This window comes from Talpa occidentalis, unplaced genomic scaffold (genome assembly GCF_014898055.3).
Source record: "Talpa occidentalis isolate TD23 unplaced genomic scaffold, MPIMG_talOcc4v2.1, whole genome shotgun sequence".
Lineage (NCBI taxonomy): Eukaryota > Metazoa > Chordata > Mammalia > Eulipotyphla > Talpidae > Talpa > Talpa occidentalis.
Window position 1 is genome coordinate 74,390,939 of NW_026555331.1, and position 16,719 is coordinate 74,407,657.

The 16,719-nt window shown below is 39.4% G+C and overlaps 1 protein-coding gene across 13 annotated transcripts in view; it reads right to left on the reverse strand.

Annotated features, from left to right (window-relative positions):
* HECW1 (HECT, C2 and WW domain containing E3 ubiquitin protein ligase 1) overlaps nt 1-16,719 on the reverse strand; it is a 544,009-nt gene that overhangs the window by 260,088 nt on the left and 267,202 nt on the right. For all 13 annotated transcript variants that reach the window (XM_054692293.1, XM_054692292.1, XM_054692290.1 and 10 more), the window contains one exon: nt 4,412-4,506. In XM_054692293.1, the coding sequence (XP_054548268.1) occupies nt 4,412-4,506 (95 nt within the window). The remainder of the gene's footprint in view (nt 1-4,411; nt 4,507-16,719) is intronic.

Genomic DNA, 16,719 nt, shown 5'->3' on the forward strand with positions numbered 1-16,719 from the left:
AAATGGAAAGACATCCCCTGCTCATGGATAGGAAGAATAAACATTATTAAAATGGCCATCCTACCAAAAGCAATCTACAGATTCAATGCTATTCCAATCAAAATTTCAATGTCATTCTTCAAAGAAATAGAACAATTATTGATGAAATTCATATGGAATCACAAAAAACCCTGAATAGCCAAAGCTGTGCTGAAAAAAAAAAAGAAGGAAATGGAGGCATCACACTCCCAGACTTCAAACTACACTACAAAGCCATAATCATCAAAACTGCATGGTATTGGAACAAGAACAGACATACAGACCAATGGAATCGAATAGAAAATCCAGAAATAAACCCACAGATTTATGGTCAACTAATCTTTGACAAAGGAGCAAAGACTATGCAATGGAGCAAAGAAAGTTTGTTCAATAAATGGTGCTGGGAAAACTGGGTCGCTACATGCAAAAGAATGAAGCTTGACCACTACCTCACACCATACACAAAAATCAACTCAAAATGGATTAAAGAACTAGACATAAGACCTGAAACCATAAAATACATAGAAGGAAATATAGGCGAAACACTACGTGATTTGCATATCAAAGACATCTTTACAGACACATCACCCAAAGCAGTGATAGTGAAGGCAAAGATAAACACCTGGACTACATCAAATTAAAGAGCTTCTGCACAGCAAAACAGACAATAACAAAAACAAAGAGAAACCCCACCAACTGGGAGAACATTTTTGCACACAACACTAATGTTAAAGAACTGATCACAAAAATCTGCAAAGAGCTGATGAGACTCAGCTACAACAAAGAAAATAATCCAGTCAAAAAATGGGCAGAAGAGCTAAAAAGTAACTTCTCTGAAGAGGAAATGCAAATGGCCAACAGACATATGAAAAAATGTTCAACATCACTTGTAATCAGGGAAATGCAAATCAAAACTACCATGAGATTCCATCTTACACCAGTGAGAATGGCACATATTAAAAAAACTAGCAACAACAAATGTTGGCGAGGTTGTGGAGAAAAAGGAACTCTTCTACACTATTGGTGGGAGTGCAAACTGGTCCAACCACTTTCTGGACCTACTAAACATAGAGCTTCCATATGATCCAGCAATTCCACTCCTAGGTATCTACCCAAAGGACACAGAAACATCAATTCCAAAGAACACCTGCACTCCTATGTTTATAGCAGCACTATTTACAATAGCTAAGCTTTGGAAACAACCCAAATGCCCCAAAATAGATGACTGGATCAAGAATATGTGGTACATATATACCATGGAATATTACTCAGCATTCAAAAAAGATAAACACATGCAATTTGCAGCAACATGGATGGCGCTGGAAGGGATCATGCTCAGCGAAATAAGCCAAAAAGAAAAAGAAAAATACCGGATGGTCTCACTCATAACAGGAATCTAGATGACTTAAATAAGGGACCAGGAAAATGAATAACTATAAGAAAGTGAAAATCAAAATCAACAAAAAACTATGAACCAGAGACACTTTTGGGGGGTGGGGGGCGGGAGGGGAGGGATTGGGGTCAGAATGGGGGGTTTGCAATTGTATGGGGGAATATAAAAATAAAATTTATTATTTAAAAAACATAAAAATAAAATTTCAATTTCTATCTTCTGTTTGTTGATTATTTCTCATAGCATTCTTTTCATTTTCTGCATCTTCACAAATATCTCTGATTTGATTTTCTGAGTTTTCTTTGTGTTGTTCTAATTCTTTGCTTTTCTATTTATAACAATTTTGAATTCTTCATCTAACAAGACAAGGAATTCTTCATGTCAGTGTTGTTGAGTTGTGGAGATTAGGTTTCTCCCCCTCACTGCCCTTTGAATTGTTTTTTTTTTTCCTCTTTTTTAAAAATTTTATATATTTTTACATAATTTTTCATTTTTTTGTACAATGTATGCATTTTGTCTTGGTTATAGTCCCCATAAAATCCCCACCACCCTTGTTTTGATCCTACTCCCTTCTCCCCCGCTGTAGTGTGTCTCTGGTCTATAGTTGCCTGCTAATGACTGGATTAAGGAGATTAGTTTTCTTTCTGCAGTATATTGTTCCTCTGAGAGCTTTCTTGACCATTTGTACTATTCTTTCTTCCCAGTGTTTATTTTTGAGTTTGCTGTGCTATAGATGGGGCTTCTGCTGGGCATGGATCTCTCTCTCTCACTAATCTTGGTTTTCACCTGGCAGTGGCTACAGTAACTGAGGACTTCATGGCAGGTTCCAGATGATCACTGTTCCTGGTAGTCCAAGCTGGGGGTGGCTGGGGCTTGTGAGTGGGAACCTTCATCAGTTTTTCTTTTGGTGCAGGTTATCTGGAAGAGCTGTGGGCTGGCTGACTGTGCTGTGGGTTTGCTTTTGTGTTTTGTTTTAATTGTAATTTTAGGAGAATTTTTTTTAACTAGGAAAATTCTCTCAGATCTGTGTTTAGGGATTTGAGAAGGCAAATGAATCTATGAAAATGAACGTATGTATGATATTTCTAGTTTTGCAAAGATTTTTACATGGAAGTTTATGTTGTTCAGTTATTATCAAAATATTGCTTGGAAGACAGACAAATGGATTTAAGTAATGAAGGAAAGAAGGGCCTCCCTGGTGGCGCAGGGGTTAAACACAGTGCTGTCAAGCTAGCACCAGCCACTGCAGCACAATTTCGATCCCTGGCCGGCCAGGGAGCAACCCACATGGTACAACAGACCTCTCCTGTTTTACCCACTGCTCCCCTCAGCAATATATTTCAGTAGATCTGCCTGTTCTGCTCCCCACTCTGTCTCTGGTGAATCTGCTCACCCACTGCATCTCTGGTCTACACTGCAGTTCTTATATGCATTAATAAATAAATCTCAAAAATTAAAAAATAAACTCATTTAAATAAAAAATGAAGTAAAGAAGCATAAACTGCATGTTCATTTCATACAGAATATTTTTATATAAGGACTCATCAATAATATGACAGATAGATGATGGCATTGTGAGGTAAGGATAAGAACAATGCAGAGTAACGAAATCCTGAGGGAATTTTGATAAATTTTAACATTTATGAAGACAGAGTAAGAAATACATTCTTTTTTTTTTTTTTTTTTTAAAGTTTTATTTATTTATTTATTTATTTATTTGTTTGTTTGTTTGTTTATACATGCACTGGGTACAGTCAGAAGCGCGGGAGGGTGAGAGAATTCACCAGAGCCAGAGCGGGGAGCAGAGCAGGCAGAAGGACCGAAGTACACTGCTGAGGGGAGCAGCGGGCGGCAGGAGAGATCTGCGCGCCATGTGGGACCCTCCTCCGGTGGCCGGGGAGCAGCCGGGGATCGAACCGGCGCTGCAGAGGCCGCGGGCAGCTTCGCAACCCAGCGCTCAACCGCTGCGCCACTGGGGAGGCCCCAAGAAATACATTCTTGAACTCTACATGGTTGACCTGTAAATCTGGAGGATCACTAGACACCAGTGCCTCAAAAAAGTTAGGAATAAAACATCATCTGTCTGCTTCCAACTCTGGTGGTCTTTCCCCACCTTTTAGACCTACCTCCTGAACCTGCTGTTCCTCCAACACCTTCCTATTTCTTGTGTCCAGAGACTACAGTTCTTATGCCCCAGTCCTGATACAGATGAGGGAAATGTGTGGTGGCCACTTATGTTCAGAACTTTAAGGGGTCATTTACCTGACATATACCAAGAGTGACTGTAGTCCATTTATAAATCTCTAGTACTGTAAAATATATCTGCAAGTAGAAGGAGAACTTGAAACCCATCAGCAGACCCTACTGGAGGTCTGCTCCAGTAAAGAGGGAAGAACATATATGAAAATCTACTCTGAGGCATAAACATGAAGCAAGAAGCTTGAAAGTTCACAGCAGATAGCACGATATGCTAAGGACAATTTACAAAGGACAGACCCTGTCATTATAGGTAGGTGTGTGTAGATTTCTGTCTCTTATGTATAATAGGGAAAGGGAAAAAATTATCATGGAGTTTATTGAGAAAACATAATACACAGGGGTAGGTAGTATGGGTGAAAGTGCTGAGAAAAGAGCTTACTTATGAAAATGATTTTTCCACAACAAATAGAGGAAAAACAGAAACAACAAGCTTGAAAAACAAAGCACAAGATGATTCATTAAAAAAACTAAGTAAGTTATATGTTGTTTATCTGTAACAGAAATTAGGTCTCCTGCAATACCCAGCTTGTGGTATTTCTTACCCCCATGCCTCTGTACAGCCTATCCTCTCTGCCAGCTCTGTCTTCTTCCCTCTCAGGCCTGGCAAAATTATATTCATGCTTCCTGGTTCTTCTATTTTAAGATTCATGTGTATCTACCTATTTATAATCTAACAGGAAAAACAGAAAAATAAAGAAGCACCAGAGTTAGGTCTGACTAAAGATGAAGAAAGGGACTTACAGGAGCTGCTGAATTTTTGACAGTGACACTGGGGGTGGTAGCTCGCAGGGCTCCACTCACTCCATGGTAGTATTTGAAGCAGATCTTAGTTTCAGCTGAAAGACAAAAATAAAATGGTATTGAAAAGCAGAGTATATCCTAGTAAGAAATATTTAGGGCCACAATGGCATAGCAGGCCTCTCCTGCCTCTCCCGCAGCTCCCCACAGCAGTGTAATTCAGTAGATCTGCCTGTTCTACTCCCCACTCTCTCTAGTGAATCCTCTAACCCTCACCCCACATCTCTGGTCTACACCCCAGTTCTTGTATGCATAAATAAATAAATATCTTTTAAAAATCTAAAAATAAAAGAGAAATATTTAGGGCCCAAGAGGACACTCCCAAGAAAACAACCTAAATCCTCTTGTGATCCAAGCAGGTCACATCTGACAGTGATGTTCAACATGCAGCTGTATGAACAATTCTGACTTCTTTCTAAGATGATGTTATAAAAATATTTAGGTGCCCAAGCCAAATCCATTATGTACATTTTCCAGCATCCATCTATTCCACTAGAGGCTATTACTTCTAAATCCTTTGTTCTAAGATTTTATTTTATTTTTTAAAAATATTTATTGATTTATTTATTTATAGAAGCACTGGGTCAGTCAGAGAAGCGGGAGGGTGAGAGAATTCACCAGAGCCAGAGTGGAGAAGAGAACAGGCAGAGTGACTAAGTACACTGCTGAGGGAAGCAGTGGGTGGCAGGAGAGGTCTGCATGCCATGTGGGACCCTTGCCTGGCAGCCAGGGATTGAACTGGCACTGCAGAGGCTGCAGGCAGCTTTGCAACCCAGCACTCAACTGCTGCGCCACCAGGGAGGCCCTGTTCTAAGATTTTAGATGGTTTGATTTCTTTTGTAATTTCCTGCTATATGTGAGTAATATCTTGGGAAATTTGGAGAAAGATTTTTGGAAGTCATTGGAATACATATTTTCTAAGCTCTGCATCATATTTTGCTTCTCTTCAAAGTTCTATAGATGTAGGCAGAAAAAGATATGACCTTGGAGGTCCACACTGCTTTGGTTTATTTTCAGCTTCATTACTGACCAACCTGTAAGACAATAAATAAATCATTGCACCTCCCTGTGACTCATACTTTCTTTCTTCCTTAATGACAGAATCTCTAATTTTATTTTGGATGGTAATACCCAAAGTAATATATATTACGTCCTCATGTTCTTAGTATAAGTCCCTGCTATTTGCATTGCATTATATTCAATTTGTTTCTAAGCTTGATTAGCTATTTTGTGTTCTTCTGTAAATTAATAAATTAGTGTTTTTGTGCTTTTAAAAATCATTTAAAAAGTTTATCCCGGGCCTCCCCGGTGGCGCAGCGGTTGAGTGCTGGGTTGCGAAGCTGCCCGCGGCCTCTGCGGCGCCGGTTCGATCCCCGGCTGCTCCCCGGCCACCTGAGGAGGGTCCCACATGGCGCGCAGACCTCTCCTGCCGCCCGCTGCTCCCCTCAGCAGTGTGCTTCGGTCCTTCTGCCTGCTCTGCTCCCCGCTCTGGCTCTGGTGAATTCTCTCACCCTCCCGCGCTTCTGACTGTACCCAGTGCATGTATAAACAAAACAAACAAACAAACAAATAAATAAATAAATTAAATGCCTCTATTAAAAAAAAAAAAATATTTAAAAAGTTTATCCCTTTCCCTTGCCCCATCCTTCTTAATCTCAGAACCCTCAGGATTTTTATTGATGTCCACTCATTTTTGAAAGTACATTACGTTATCAGATCATCCGCTATGTAGATATTCATATTTGTTTTTTAGTTCTGATTTCCTTTGCTACACATAATACTCTCAACTTCCCTCCATTTTGTAGAAAATGAAAGCATTTCATAATTAGGGCTATCTAATGCTTCATGGTAGATATACCAGCTCTACTTGATCCAATCATCCATCAAATGGACATTGAGGCTGCTTCCATGTACTAGCTATTGTAAATAATGCTGCTATGAATGTTGTGGAACATAATGATTTTTGTGTTGATGGTTTCATATTCTTTGGATAGATGCCCAATAATGGGATTGCTGGGCCCTATGGTATTTTCCATTTTTATATTTTTAAGATAAATCCAGAATGCTTTCCATAATTGGTTACATGAGTTTACATTCTCACCAAAAGTATAACAGGGTTCTATTTCATCACATCCTCTCCAACACTTGCTGTTGGCGGTCTTTTTAGTATGTACCATTCTTGCAGCTGTGAGGTGGTATCTCATTATAGATTTGGCATGTATTTCTCTTATTAAAAGTGACAATAACCATTTTTCTTTTGACCTACTGAATATCCTCTATGGGGAACTGTTTGTTAATAGCTGATGCCCATTTGTTAATTGGGATGTTTATTTTTTATGGTTGAATTCTGTGAGTTTTTATATATATGGGATATTAATCCCTTATCAGTTATATATTGTGTGAATATTTTTTCAGTTCAGTAAGGTGTCTTTTTAATCCTCTTTATTTTCTTTTGCTGTATAGAAGCGTTTTAACTGGAGGTAATCCTAATCTTTATCATTGATATGATGGAATATATCATCACTATTCCTTCTATGGATTTTACTGCTGTGGGTTTTATATATAAATTGTCAATCTATTTTGAATTCATATTTTTACATGATGTTAGTGTGTAATCCAATCTCATTCCTTCCTGGGTGTTTTTCCAATTTTCCCAGTACCATTTATTTAAGTGACTGTCCTTTCTCCATTTCATAACTGTTTTATCATAGGCTAGATGCTGGTATGTACATGGATTTATTTCTTGAATTTTGATTCTATTCCATTGATCTATCTATCATTTTTTCTGTGTGCCAATATCATACTATTTTTAATATTGTTGCTTTATAGTACAGTTTTTAAGTCAGGTAATATGACATCTCCATTTTTCTCCATCTTTCTCAGGGTTACTTTTATAATTGGAGGCCTTTTGTGGCTCCATTTACATCTCAGTACTTTTTTTTTTAATTTCTTTGAAAATATTGCTGGTATTTTAAGTTAAATTTATATATCATTTAGGTTGATTAGCCATTTTGATTATGTTGATTCTCCTAATTCATAAGCATGGGATATCCTTCTATCTACTTATGTCACTAAGTCCTTTCAGATTATATAGGTCTTTTACTTCCTTGAGTTGATTCTGGGCTTTAAATTCTGTTTTGAAGCTCTTATAAATGGAGTTATTGTCTTAATTTGCTTTATGCTCATTGTTTATAAAAAGGGCTATGTGCTTTTTTTGTATGTTGATTTTGTATTCTGCCTCCTTGCTGTATCATTTATTGTTTCTAAAAACTTTTAGATGGAATCTTTAGGATTTTCTCTATATAATATCATATTGACTCTACTCACAACATAGTAGACCAGAGAGGTTGGGATTACTCTCTCCCTATAAAAACATAAGAGTCATTCCTGTCCTGTCTATGGAGTCCCAGAACTTCCTCAGAGATCTTGAACTAAGGTTGAGGGGAAGGAATGGGAGGAAGCAAAGGGAAGTGTGACTGGGCTGGAGTTACCTAAGCCATGATGGAGAAATCTAGGAAATTGTGAAATTCCCTAGAGGAACTCTGTTGACACACAAATGGGCAAAACAGACCCTATCTGGGACAGTAAGAACTCTACAGACACAGACCCAGGATATTGGGAATTCCACAGTTGGTCCATATGGGCACCAAAAGTTCTTTCTGCCTTCTCTTGAAAGAGATCAAAGAGATGTCAGGCTAAGCCCAACAGCAAAGAGAAGGACTTATAAAATAACTCACAAATCTTTTGTGAAAGTGAACAGATATTATAGCCCTGCAGATGGTGCCAATGGCCATTATGATAAAACAGCACATATGCACCCACCAAACACATAATGCCACCTTCTGGGCAAGTGAAAGTTAGACCTGGAACATGAGGCTGAGATTACATATATAGTACCTCCCACAGGAGTATCAAGATTCATAGATCCATGCAGTATGGAGGTGGGGTGGGAAGTTTAGACAGCCTAAGCACAGAATATAGTTTGCTGTGGGATGAAAGAAGAAACGATAGAGGAAGCCAACTCCACTTCAACTCAGATCTAGTATTTATGCCCCAGATTCCCCTCTCCTTTCATCCCCACCTCATACAAAGGTAAACAAACAAAATTAATTCACGAGGGTCCCAACCACACACACAGGCGCAAATAGCAAAATAAGGCAACACACATACTTGGAAGCTAGGAATATCAAAACGTATAAAAACAAAGTGACAAGAACGTAAGTGCTGGGACAAATATAAAGGATACAGAATTAGAGGATCTATCAGACAAAGACTTCAAACAACAATTAAAAATACTTAATGAACTACTGGAAGGAAAGAAGATGCAGAAACAAAGAGAGCTCTTTCACAAAGAGATTGATTGTATAAAAAGATCACAAAAAGAAACTGAATAAGGGCTTCCCTGGTGGTGCAAGGGGTTAAGCACTGCACTATGAAGCAATCCACAGCCTCTGCAGCACGAGTTCGATCCCCAGTTGGTTCAGAGAAACCCACATGGTGAAGCAGACCTCTCCTGTCTCGCCCGGTGCTCCCCTCAGCAGTGTATTTCAGTCAGTCTGCCTGTTCTGTTCCCCACTCTGTCTCTGGTGGATCCTCTCACCCCCCGCATCTCTGCCTGTAACCCAGCTCTTGTATGCATAAATAAAGAAATCTTTTAAAAAAAAGAAACTGAATGAAATGCAGAGAAATTTAGAAAGTACTGCAAATAGAATTAAAGTGGAAGAAAGAATTTCAGGGGTAGAAGACTCAAATGAAAAAAATCACCCACTTGGAGAGAGAGTCAAGACAAAGGAAAAATAACTTTGAGATATATCAGATTCAACTAGAAGAGAAAACTAGAAACTTAATGGTAAAAATATCAAAAATCAAGTATAAAGAAAATTGGCGGGAAGCAAAATGAATAATTCACAAGTGTTTCCAAATCAGGCTTTCCATGTGACTTCAACCCCGACACTCTTCTTCCAGGCAAGAAGAGAGAGGAAAAAAATGTTCAAAATCCGGAGGGGCGGAGCAACATGGCGGCGAGGAGACGCTGCGAGTAAGATCTCCCATTAAAAAAAGTTAATAGGGAGGAAAAGCGGCAGGTCCCAGTGAGAACCGGGACACGGAAGATAAACGGACGACTCCAGCAAACTACCCGAAGAAGAAAGTGGCCATAAAAGAGGACTAGAAGGGAGGAAAGCGCAGAACCCTGCTCCCCTCCCCCGCCCACAGAGGCGGCACTCACCGACCCGCAGAGAGGAGGAAAACAACAAACTAAAACGACCAACAAGAACAAACGACGCAGCAAGCGGGACTGGGAGTGGAAAGGAACTATTGCAGCCACCACACCCCGTGAACAGGAGCTGTGGAGAACCCTGCAGGATCCGCCGCGGCGGTGAGCAAACGGCTCCGGGCGCCATTAGAGAAGAACAAAGACCCCGGGAAACCCGCACACAGCCCGGGCGGCCGGTAAGCTTGCGCGGAAAAGCGGCGCAAAAAGCAAATGCAGACCTGGATCGTGGCTGCCCAGGTCCCCGCGTCTGCGACCTAGGCTTGCGGGGTGACGCGCGGAGGCCCTCACGGGGGTGAAACGCCCTCACTGAGTATGCAGGAACCAGGCGCCCAGGCACGGGAGCGGGGTGCAAAAGGCGCCATTCCCGTGCCACTGAACAGGGCTACAGCACACGTCCTGGACCTGAGGGTTTTGAACTGAGACCAGGGGCACGAAATTCTGGGCGTGGGTTCTCCACGACGGTGGGGCACAAGGCAGACACAGCACCCCAAAGCCGATGAGGTTTACCCTACCATTCCCGCTCTGTTCCCTGTCCCACGGGGTGGGGGGAGGCAAAAAACAGCCCCCCAAGGACAATAGGAGAGATCTCTGGCGCCACCTAGCGACCAGAAAAAAAAGTCACTAACACCCCATAGAACAGGAAATTTCTTAAGACTGCTTGAAAAGGGCAGAAGGCTTCTGGATGACCCAGTGGCCAGCTGGGAAGTTAGCCCACGCCAGGCCACTTCCGACCAGCAGTCTGAGCCCACAGAGGGAACAGGCACCCATGGCCGGGGCAGACCGGGCGCGCAGAAGAGTGTGCCTGAGACCGGATGCTCAGGGACTGAGTCCCGCATTGCCATTTTAGAACAGGGACATTTCTTCAGCAAAGTATTCCTGAAACCAGCAGAAAGCTCCCTCAGAAGCCATAGATGGCTCCTGGAGAAGCCAAAGGGGAGCAGAGAAGTTCACCCAAGATGCCAGCCAGTCCGAGCAACACAGTGTCCCAATGCATACGACAAATTAAAAAACAGACAGTAGGGAGTAGAAGAACCACACGCAACCTAACAACTCCTCAGGAAAGAAGCACACCACAAAAAGAAAACCACTCCCCAGATTGCAACAACAGCAACTTGGAAGAACTTCTGAGCCTTCCAGAAAGAGAATTTAAAATTGCCATGATTAAAAAAGTGATAGAAGAGATGGGCGGAGCAACATGGCGGCGAGGAGACGCTGCGAGTAAGATCTCCCATTAAAAAAAGTTAATAGGGAGGAAAAGCGGCAGGTCCCAGTGAGAACTGAGACACGGAAGATAAACGGACGACTCCAGCAAACTGCCCGAAGAAGAAAGTTGCCATAAAAGAGGACGAGAAGGGAGGGAAGCGCAAGGAACATACCTCAACATCATAAAGGCCATCTATGACAAGCCAACAGCCAGTATCATTCTCAATGGTGAAAAGCTGAAAGCAATTCCATTAAGATCTGGAACAAGACAAGGATGTCCATTCTCACCATTGCTTTTCAATATAATACTGGAAGTCCTAGCCAGGGCAATAAGACAAGAGAAAGACATCCAAGGAATCCAAATAGGAAAAGAAGAAGTCAAACTATCACTATTTGCAGACGATATGATATTATACATAGAGAACCCCAAAAACTCCACAGAAAAGCTAATTCAACTCATCAATCAGTTCAGTAAAGTGGCAGGATACAAAATCAACACGCAAAAGTCAGTAGCCTTCCTATACACAAACAATAAATCTGAAGAAGAAGAAATCAAAAAGACCATCCCTTTTGTTATCAAAACAAAAAAAATCAAATATTTGGGAATAAATCTAACAAAAGAGGTAAAGGACCTATACAAAGAAAACTATAAAACACTGTTAAAAGAAATAGAAGAAGACACAAAGAAATGGAGAGACATCCCCTGCTCATGAATTGGAAGAATAAACATTATTAAAATGGCCATCCTTCCAAAAGCAATATACAGATTCAATGCTATTCCAATCAAAATTTCAATGTCATTCTTCAAAGAAATAGAAAAATTATTGATGAAATTCATATGGAATCACAAAAAACCCCGAATAGCCAAAGCTCTCCTGAAAAAAAAAGAAGGGAATGGAGGCATCAGACTCCCAGACTTCAAACTATACTACAAAGCCATAATCATCAAAACTGCATGGTATTGGAACAAGAACAGACATACAGACCAATGGAATCGAATAGAAAATCCAGAAATAAACCCACAGATTTATGGTCAACTAATCTTTGACAAAGGAGCAAAGACTATGCATTGGAGCAAAGAAAGTTTGTTCAATAAATGGTGCTGGGAAAACTGGGTCGCTACATGCAAAAGAATGAAGCTTGACCACCACCTCACACCATACACAAAAATCAACTCAAAATGGATTAAAGAACTAGACATAAGACCTGAAACCATAAAATATATAGAAGGAAATATAGGCGAAACACTACGTGATTTGCACATCAAAGACATCTTTACAGACACATCACCCAAAGCAGTGATAGTGAAGGCAAAGATAAACAGCTGGGACTATATCAAATTAAAGAGCTTTTGCACAGCAAAAGAGACAATAACAAAAACAAAGAGAAACCCCACCAACTGGGAGAACATTTTTGCACCCAACACTAATGATAAAGGACTGATCACAAAAATCTGCAAAGAGCTGATGAGACTCAACAACAACAAAGAAAATAATCCAGTCAAAAAATGGGCAGAAGAGCTTAAAAGAAACTTCTCTGAAGAGGAAATGCAAATGGCCAACAGGCATATGAAAAAATGTTCAACATCACTTGTCATCAGGGAAATGCAAATCAAAACTACCATGAGATACCATCTTACACCAGTGAGAATGGCACATATTAAAAAAACTAGCAACAACAAATGTTGGCGAGGGTGTGGAGAAAAAGGAACTCTTCTGCACTGTTGGTGGGAGTGCAAACTGGTCCAACCACTGTGGAAAGCTGTGTGGAGATTTCTGGACCTACTAAACATAGAGCTTCCATATGACCCAGCAATTCCACTCCTAGGTATTTACCCAAAGGACACAGAAACATCAATTCCAAAGAACACCTGCACCCCTATGTTTATAGCAGCACTGTTTACAATAGCTAAGCTTTGGAAACAACCCAAATGCCCAAAAATAGATGACTGGATCAAGAAGATGTGGTACATATATACCATGGAATATTACTCAGCATTCAAAAAAGATAAACACATGCAATTTGCTGCAACATGGATGACGCTGGAAGGGATCATGCTCAGCGAAATAAGCCAAAAAGAAAAAGAAAAATACCGGATGGTCTCACTCATAGCAGGAATCTAGAAAACTTAAATAATGGACCAGGAAAATGAAAAACTATAAGAAAGTGAAAATCAAAATCAACAAAAAACTATGAACCAGAGACACTTTTAGGGGGGCGGGGGCGGGAGGGGAGGGACTGGGGTCAGAATGGGGGGCTGCAATTGTATGGGGAATATAACAATAAAATTTATAAAAAAAAAAAAAAAAGATCAAAAAAAAAAAAAATAAAAAAAAAAAAAAACGTGATAGAAGTCATAAAGGAAAACAATGATCAGAAGAAGGATATTGAGTCCCTAAAGAGGGAAAACAATGGTCAGAAGAATGAAATTGAGTCCCTAAAGAGGGAAGTAAAAGAAATGCAGGAGATCAAAGAATTAATGGAGGAACTAAAGAACTCTGGGAAAAGCAATGAAAGCAGAATAGATGAAATGGAAGAACGAAAAAGTACTCTTGAAGACACAGAAATAAAAAGAACCAAAACAGAAAAGGAAAGAGAAGTACGAAGGAAAAAGAATGAAGAAAGACTTCGGGAACTATCTGACTCCATGAGGAAAGGAAATATAAGAGTTATAGGAATTCCAGAAGGAGAGGAGAGAGATGTAGGAACAGAGAAAATATTCCAGGAGATAATTGAAGAGAACTTCCCAAATGCGAAGAAGGAGCTGAAAATTGATATACAAGAAGCAAGAAGAACACCAAACTTCCACGACGAAAGGAAAAACACAGCAAGACACATAATAGTAAAGCTCCCAAGAATCCAGGACAAGGCAAAAATAATGAAGCTGACAAGAGGGAAGAAACAGATAACATACAAAGGAAAACCAATCAGACTGACATCAGACTTCTCTGAAGAAACACTACGGGCAAGGAGAGAGTGGAGGGACATAGTCAACAGACTCCAAGAAAACAGATGCCAACCAAGAATACTCTATCCCGCAAAGCTCTTTTTCCTCCTTGAAGAAAGAATATGGACCTTCCCAGACAAAGAGAAACTCCGGAATTTCATTACGACTAAACCCCCACTCCAAAAAATACTACAAGGAATCCTAAAGCCAGAGCCTCAGAGGGACAAATAACAACGAAAGAAGACCAAAAAAAAAAAAAAAAAAAAAAGAAAAGAAAAAAGTTATTAAAAGAATAAATAAATAAAATCAAAGGAAAGACAAACACAATGGCAAATACAGATGCCAACATATCAATATTAACTCTAAATGTGAATGGACTAAACTCTTCAATAAAAAGACACAGAGTTGCAGCCTGGATTAAGAAACAAAACCCAACCTTTTGCTGTCTCCAGGAAACACATTTAGCTACAAAAGATAAAAATAGGCTCAAAGTCAAAGGATGGAAAACAATCCTACAAGCAAATGGACCAAAAGAGAAAGCAGGAACAGCTACACTTATATCAGATAAAACAGACTTCAAACTCAAAAAAATAAAAAGAGACCCCAATGGTCACTGCATTATGATCAAGGGGACAATACTTCAAGAAGAAATAACACTCATTAACATATACTCACCAAACATATCAGACAACTGTTGTCCTCTCTGAAAACAGACATCAGAGAAAACACATACGTAGTGGGAGACTTCAACACACCACTATCAACAATGGATAGATCAACAAGACAACAAATAAGTAAAGAAACTAAAGCTCTAAATAAGGAGCTAGAGCATTTGGGCTTAACAGACATCTATAGAACACTAAACCCAAAAAAAACGGAGTACACATTTTTCTCAAGAGCACACGGATCATTCTCCAGGATCAATCACATACTGGGGCATAAGACAAACATCAACAGATACACGAAGATTGAAATCATACCAACCATCTTTTCTGACCACGAAGGCATCAAACTAGAAATAAACCATAAAAAGAAGGCAAGGAACTATCCTACCTCATGGAGATTAAAAACCACACTACTGGAAGACCACTGGACTAATGAAGAAATCAAAGAAGAAATTAAAAAATTCATTGAATTGAATGACAAGGAGGACACCAATATCCTAAATGTATGGGATGCAGCAAAAGCAGTAATAAGAGGAAAATATATAGCAATAGAAGCTCACATCAAGAAACAAGAAAGAGCTCAAAGAAACAACCTAATCTCGAAGCTCAAAGATCTAGAAAAAGAACAACAAAAAAACCCCAAAACCAGTAGAAGAAAAGAAATAATAAAACCAAAGCAGAAATAAATGAAATTGAAACTAAAAAACAATCCAAAAGATCAATGAAACCAAGAGCTGGTTCTTTGAAAAAATAAATAAAATAGACAAACCCCTAGCCAGGCTCACAAAGGAAAAAAGGGAGAAAGCACAAATACACAGGATCATAAATGAAAGAGGAGAAATCACAACGGACACAGCAGAAATCAAAAGAATAATCAGTAACTACTATGAACAGTTATAGGGAAACAAGTTCAACAATCTAGAGGAGATGGACAAATTCCTACAACTCTACAATCACCCAAAGCTAGATAAAGAAGAAACAGAACACCTAAACAGACCAATTACAATTAGCGAAATTGAAATGGTAATCAAAAACCTCCCCAAAACAAAAGCCCAGGACCAGATGATTTACAAATGAATTCTACCAAACATTCAGAGACGAATTAGTGCCTATCCTTCACAACTCTTCCAAAAAATTGAGAAGGAAGGGACAATACCAAACACGTTCTATGAAGCCAATATTACACTAATACCAAAACCAAATAAGGAAAACACAAAAAAGGAAAACTACAGGCCAACCTCCCTAATGAACACTGATGCAAAAATCCTCAATAAATTTTAGCTATCAGAATCCAACAATGTATCCATAAGATAATTCACCACGACCAAGTAGGATTCATTCCAGGGACACAAGGATGGTTTAACATCCGAAAATCAATCAACGTTATCCAACACATCTACAAAAAGAAATATAAAAACCATATGATAATATCAATAGATGCTGAGAAAGCTTTTGACAAAGTGCAACACCCTTTCAAGATAAAAGCCCTTGAAATTCTTGGGATACAAGGAACATACCTCAACATCATAAAGGCCATCTATGACAAGCCAACAGCCAGTATCATTCTCAATGGTGAAAAGCTGAAAGCAATTCCATTAAGATCTGGAACAAGACAAGGATGTCCACTCTCACCACTGCTTTTCAATATAATACTGGAAGTCCTAGCCAGAGTAATAAGGCAAGAGAAAGACATCCAAGGAATCCAAATAGGAAAAGAAGAAGTCAAACTATCACTATTTGCAGATGATATGATAATATACATAGAGAACCCCAAAATCTCCACAGAAAAACTAATTCAACTCATCAATCAATTCAGTAAAGTGGCAGGATACAAAATCAACACGCAAAAGTCAGTAGCCTTCCTATACACAAACAATAAATCTGAAGAAGAAGAAATCAAAAAAACCATCCCTTTTATTATCAAAACAAAAAAATCAAATATTTGGGAATAAATCTAACAAAAGAGGTAAAGGACCTATACAAAGAAAACTATAAAACACTGTTAAAAGAAATAGAAGAAGACACAAAGAAATGGAAAGACATCCCCTGCTCATGGATTGGAAGAATAAACATTATTAAAATGGCCATCCTACCGAAAGCAATATACAGATTCAATGCTATTCCAATCAAAATTTCAATGTCATTCTTCAAAGAAATAGAA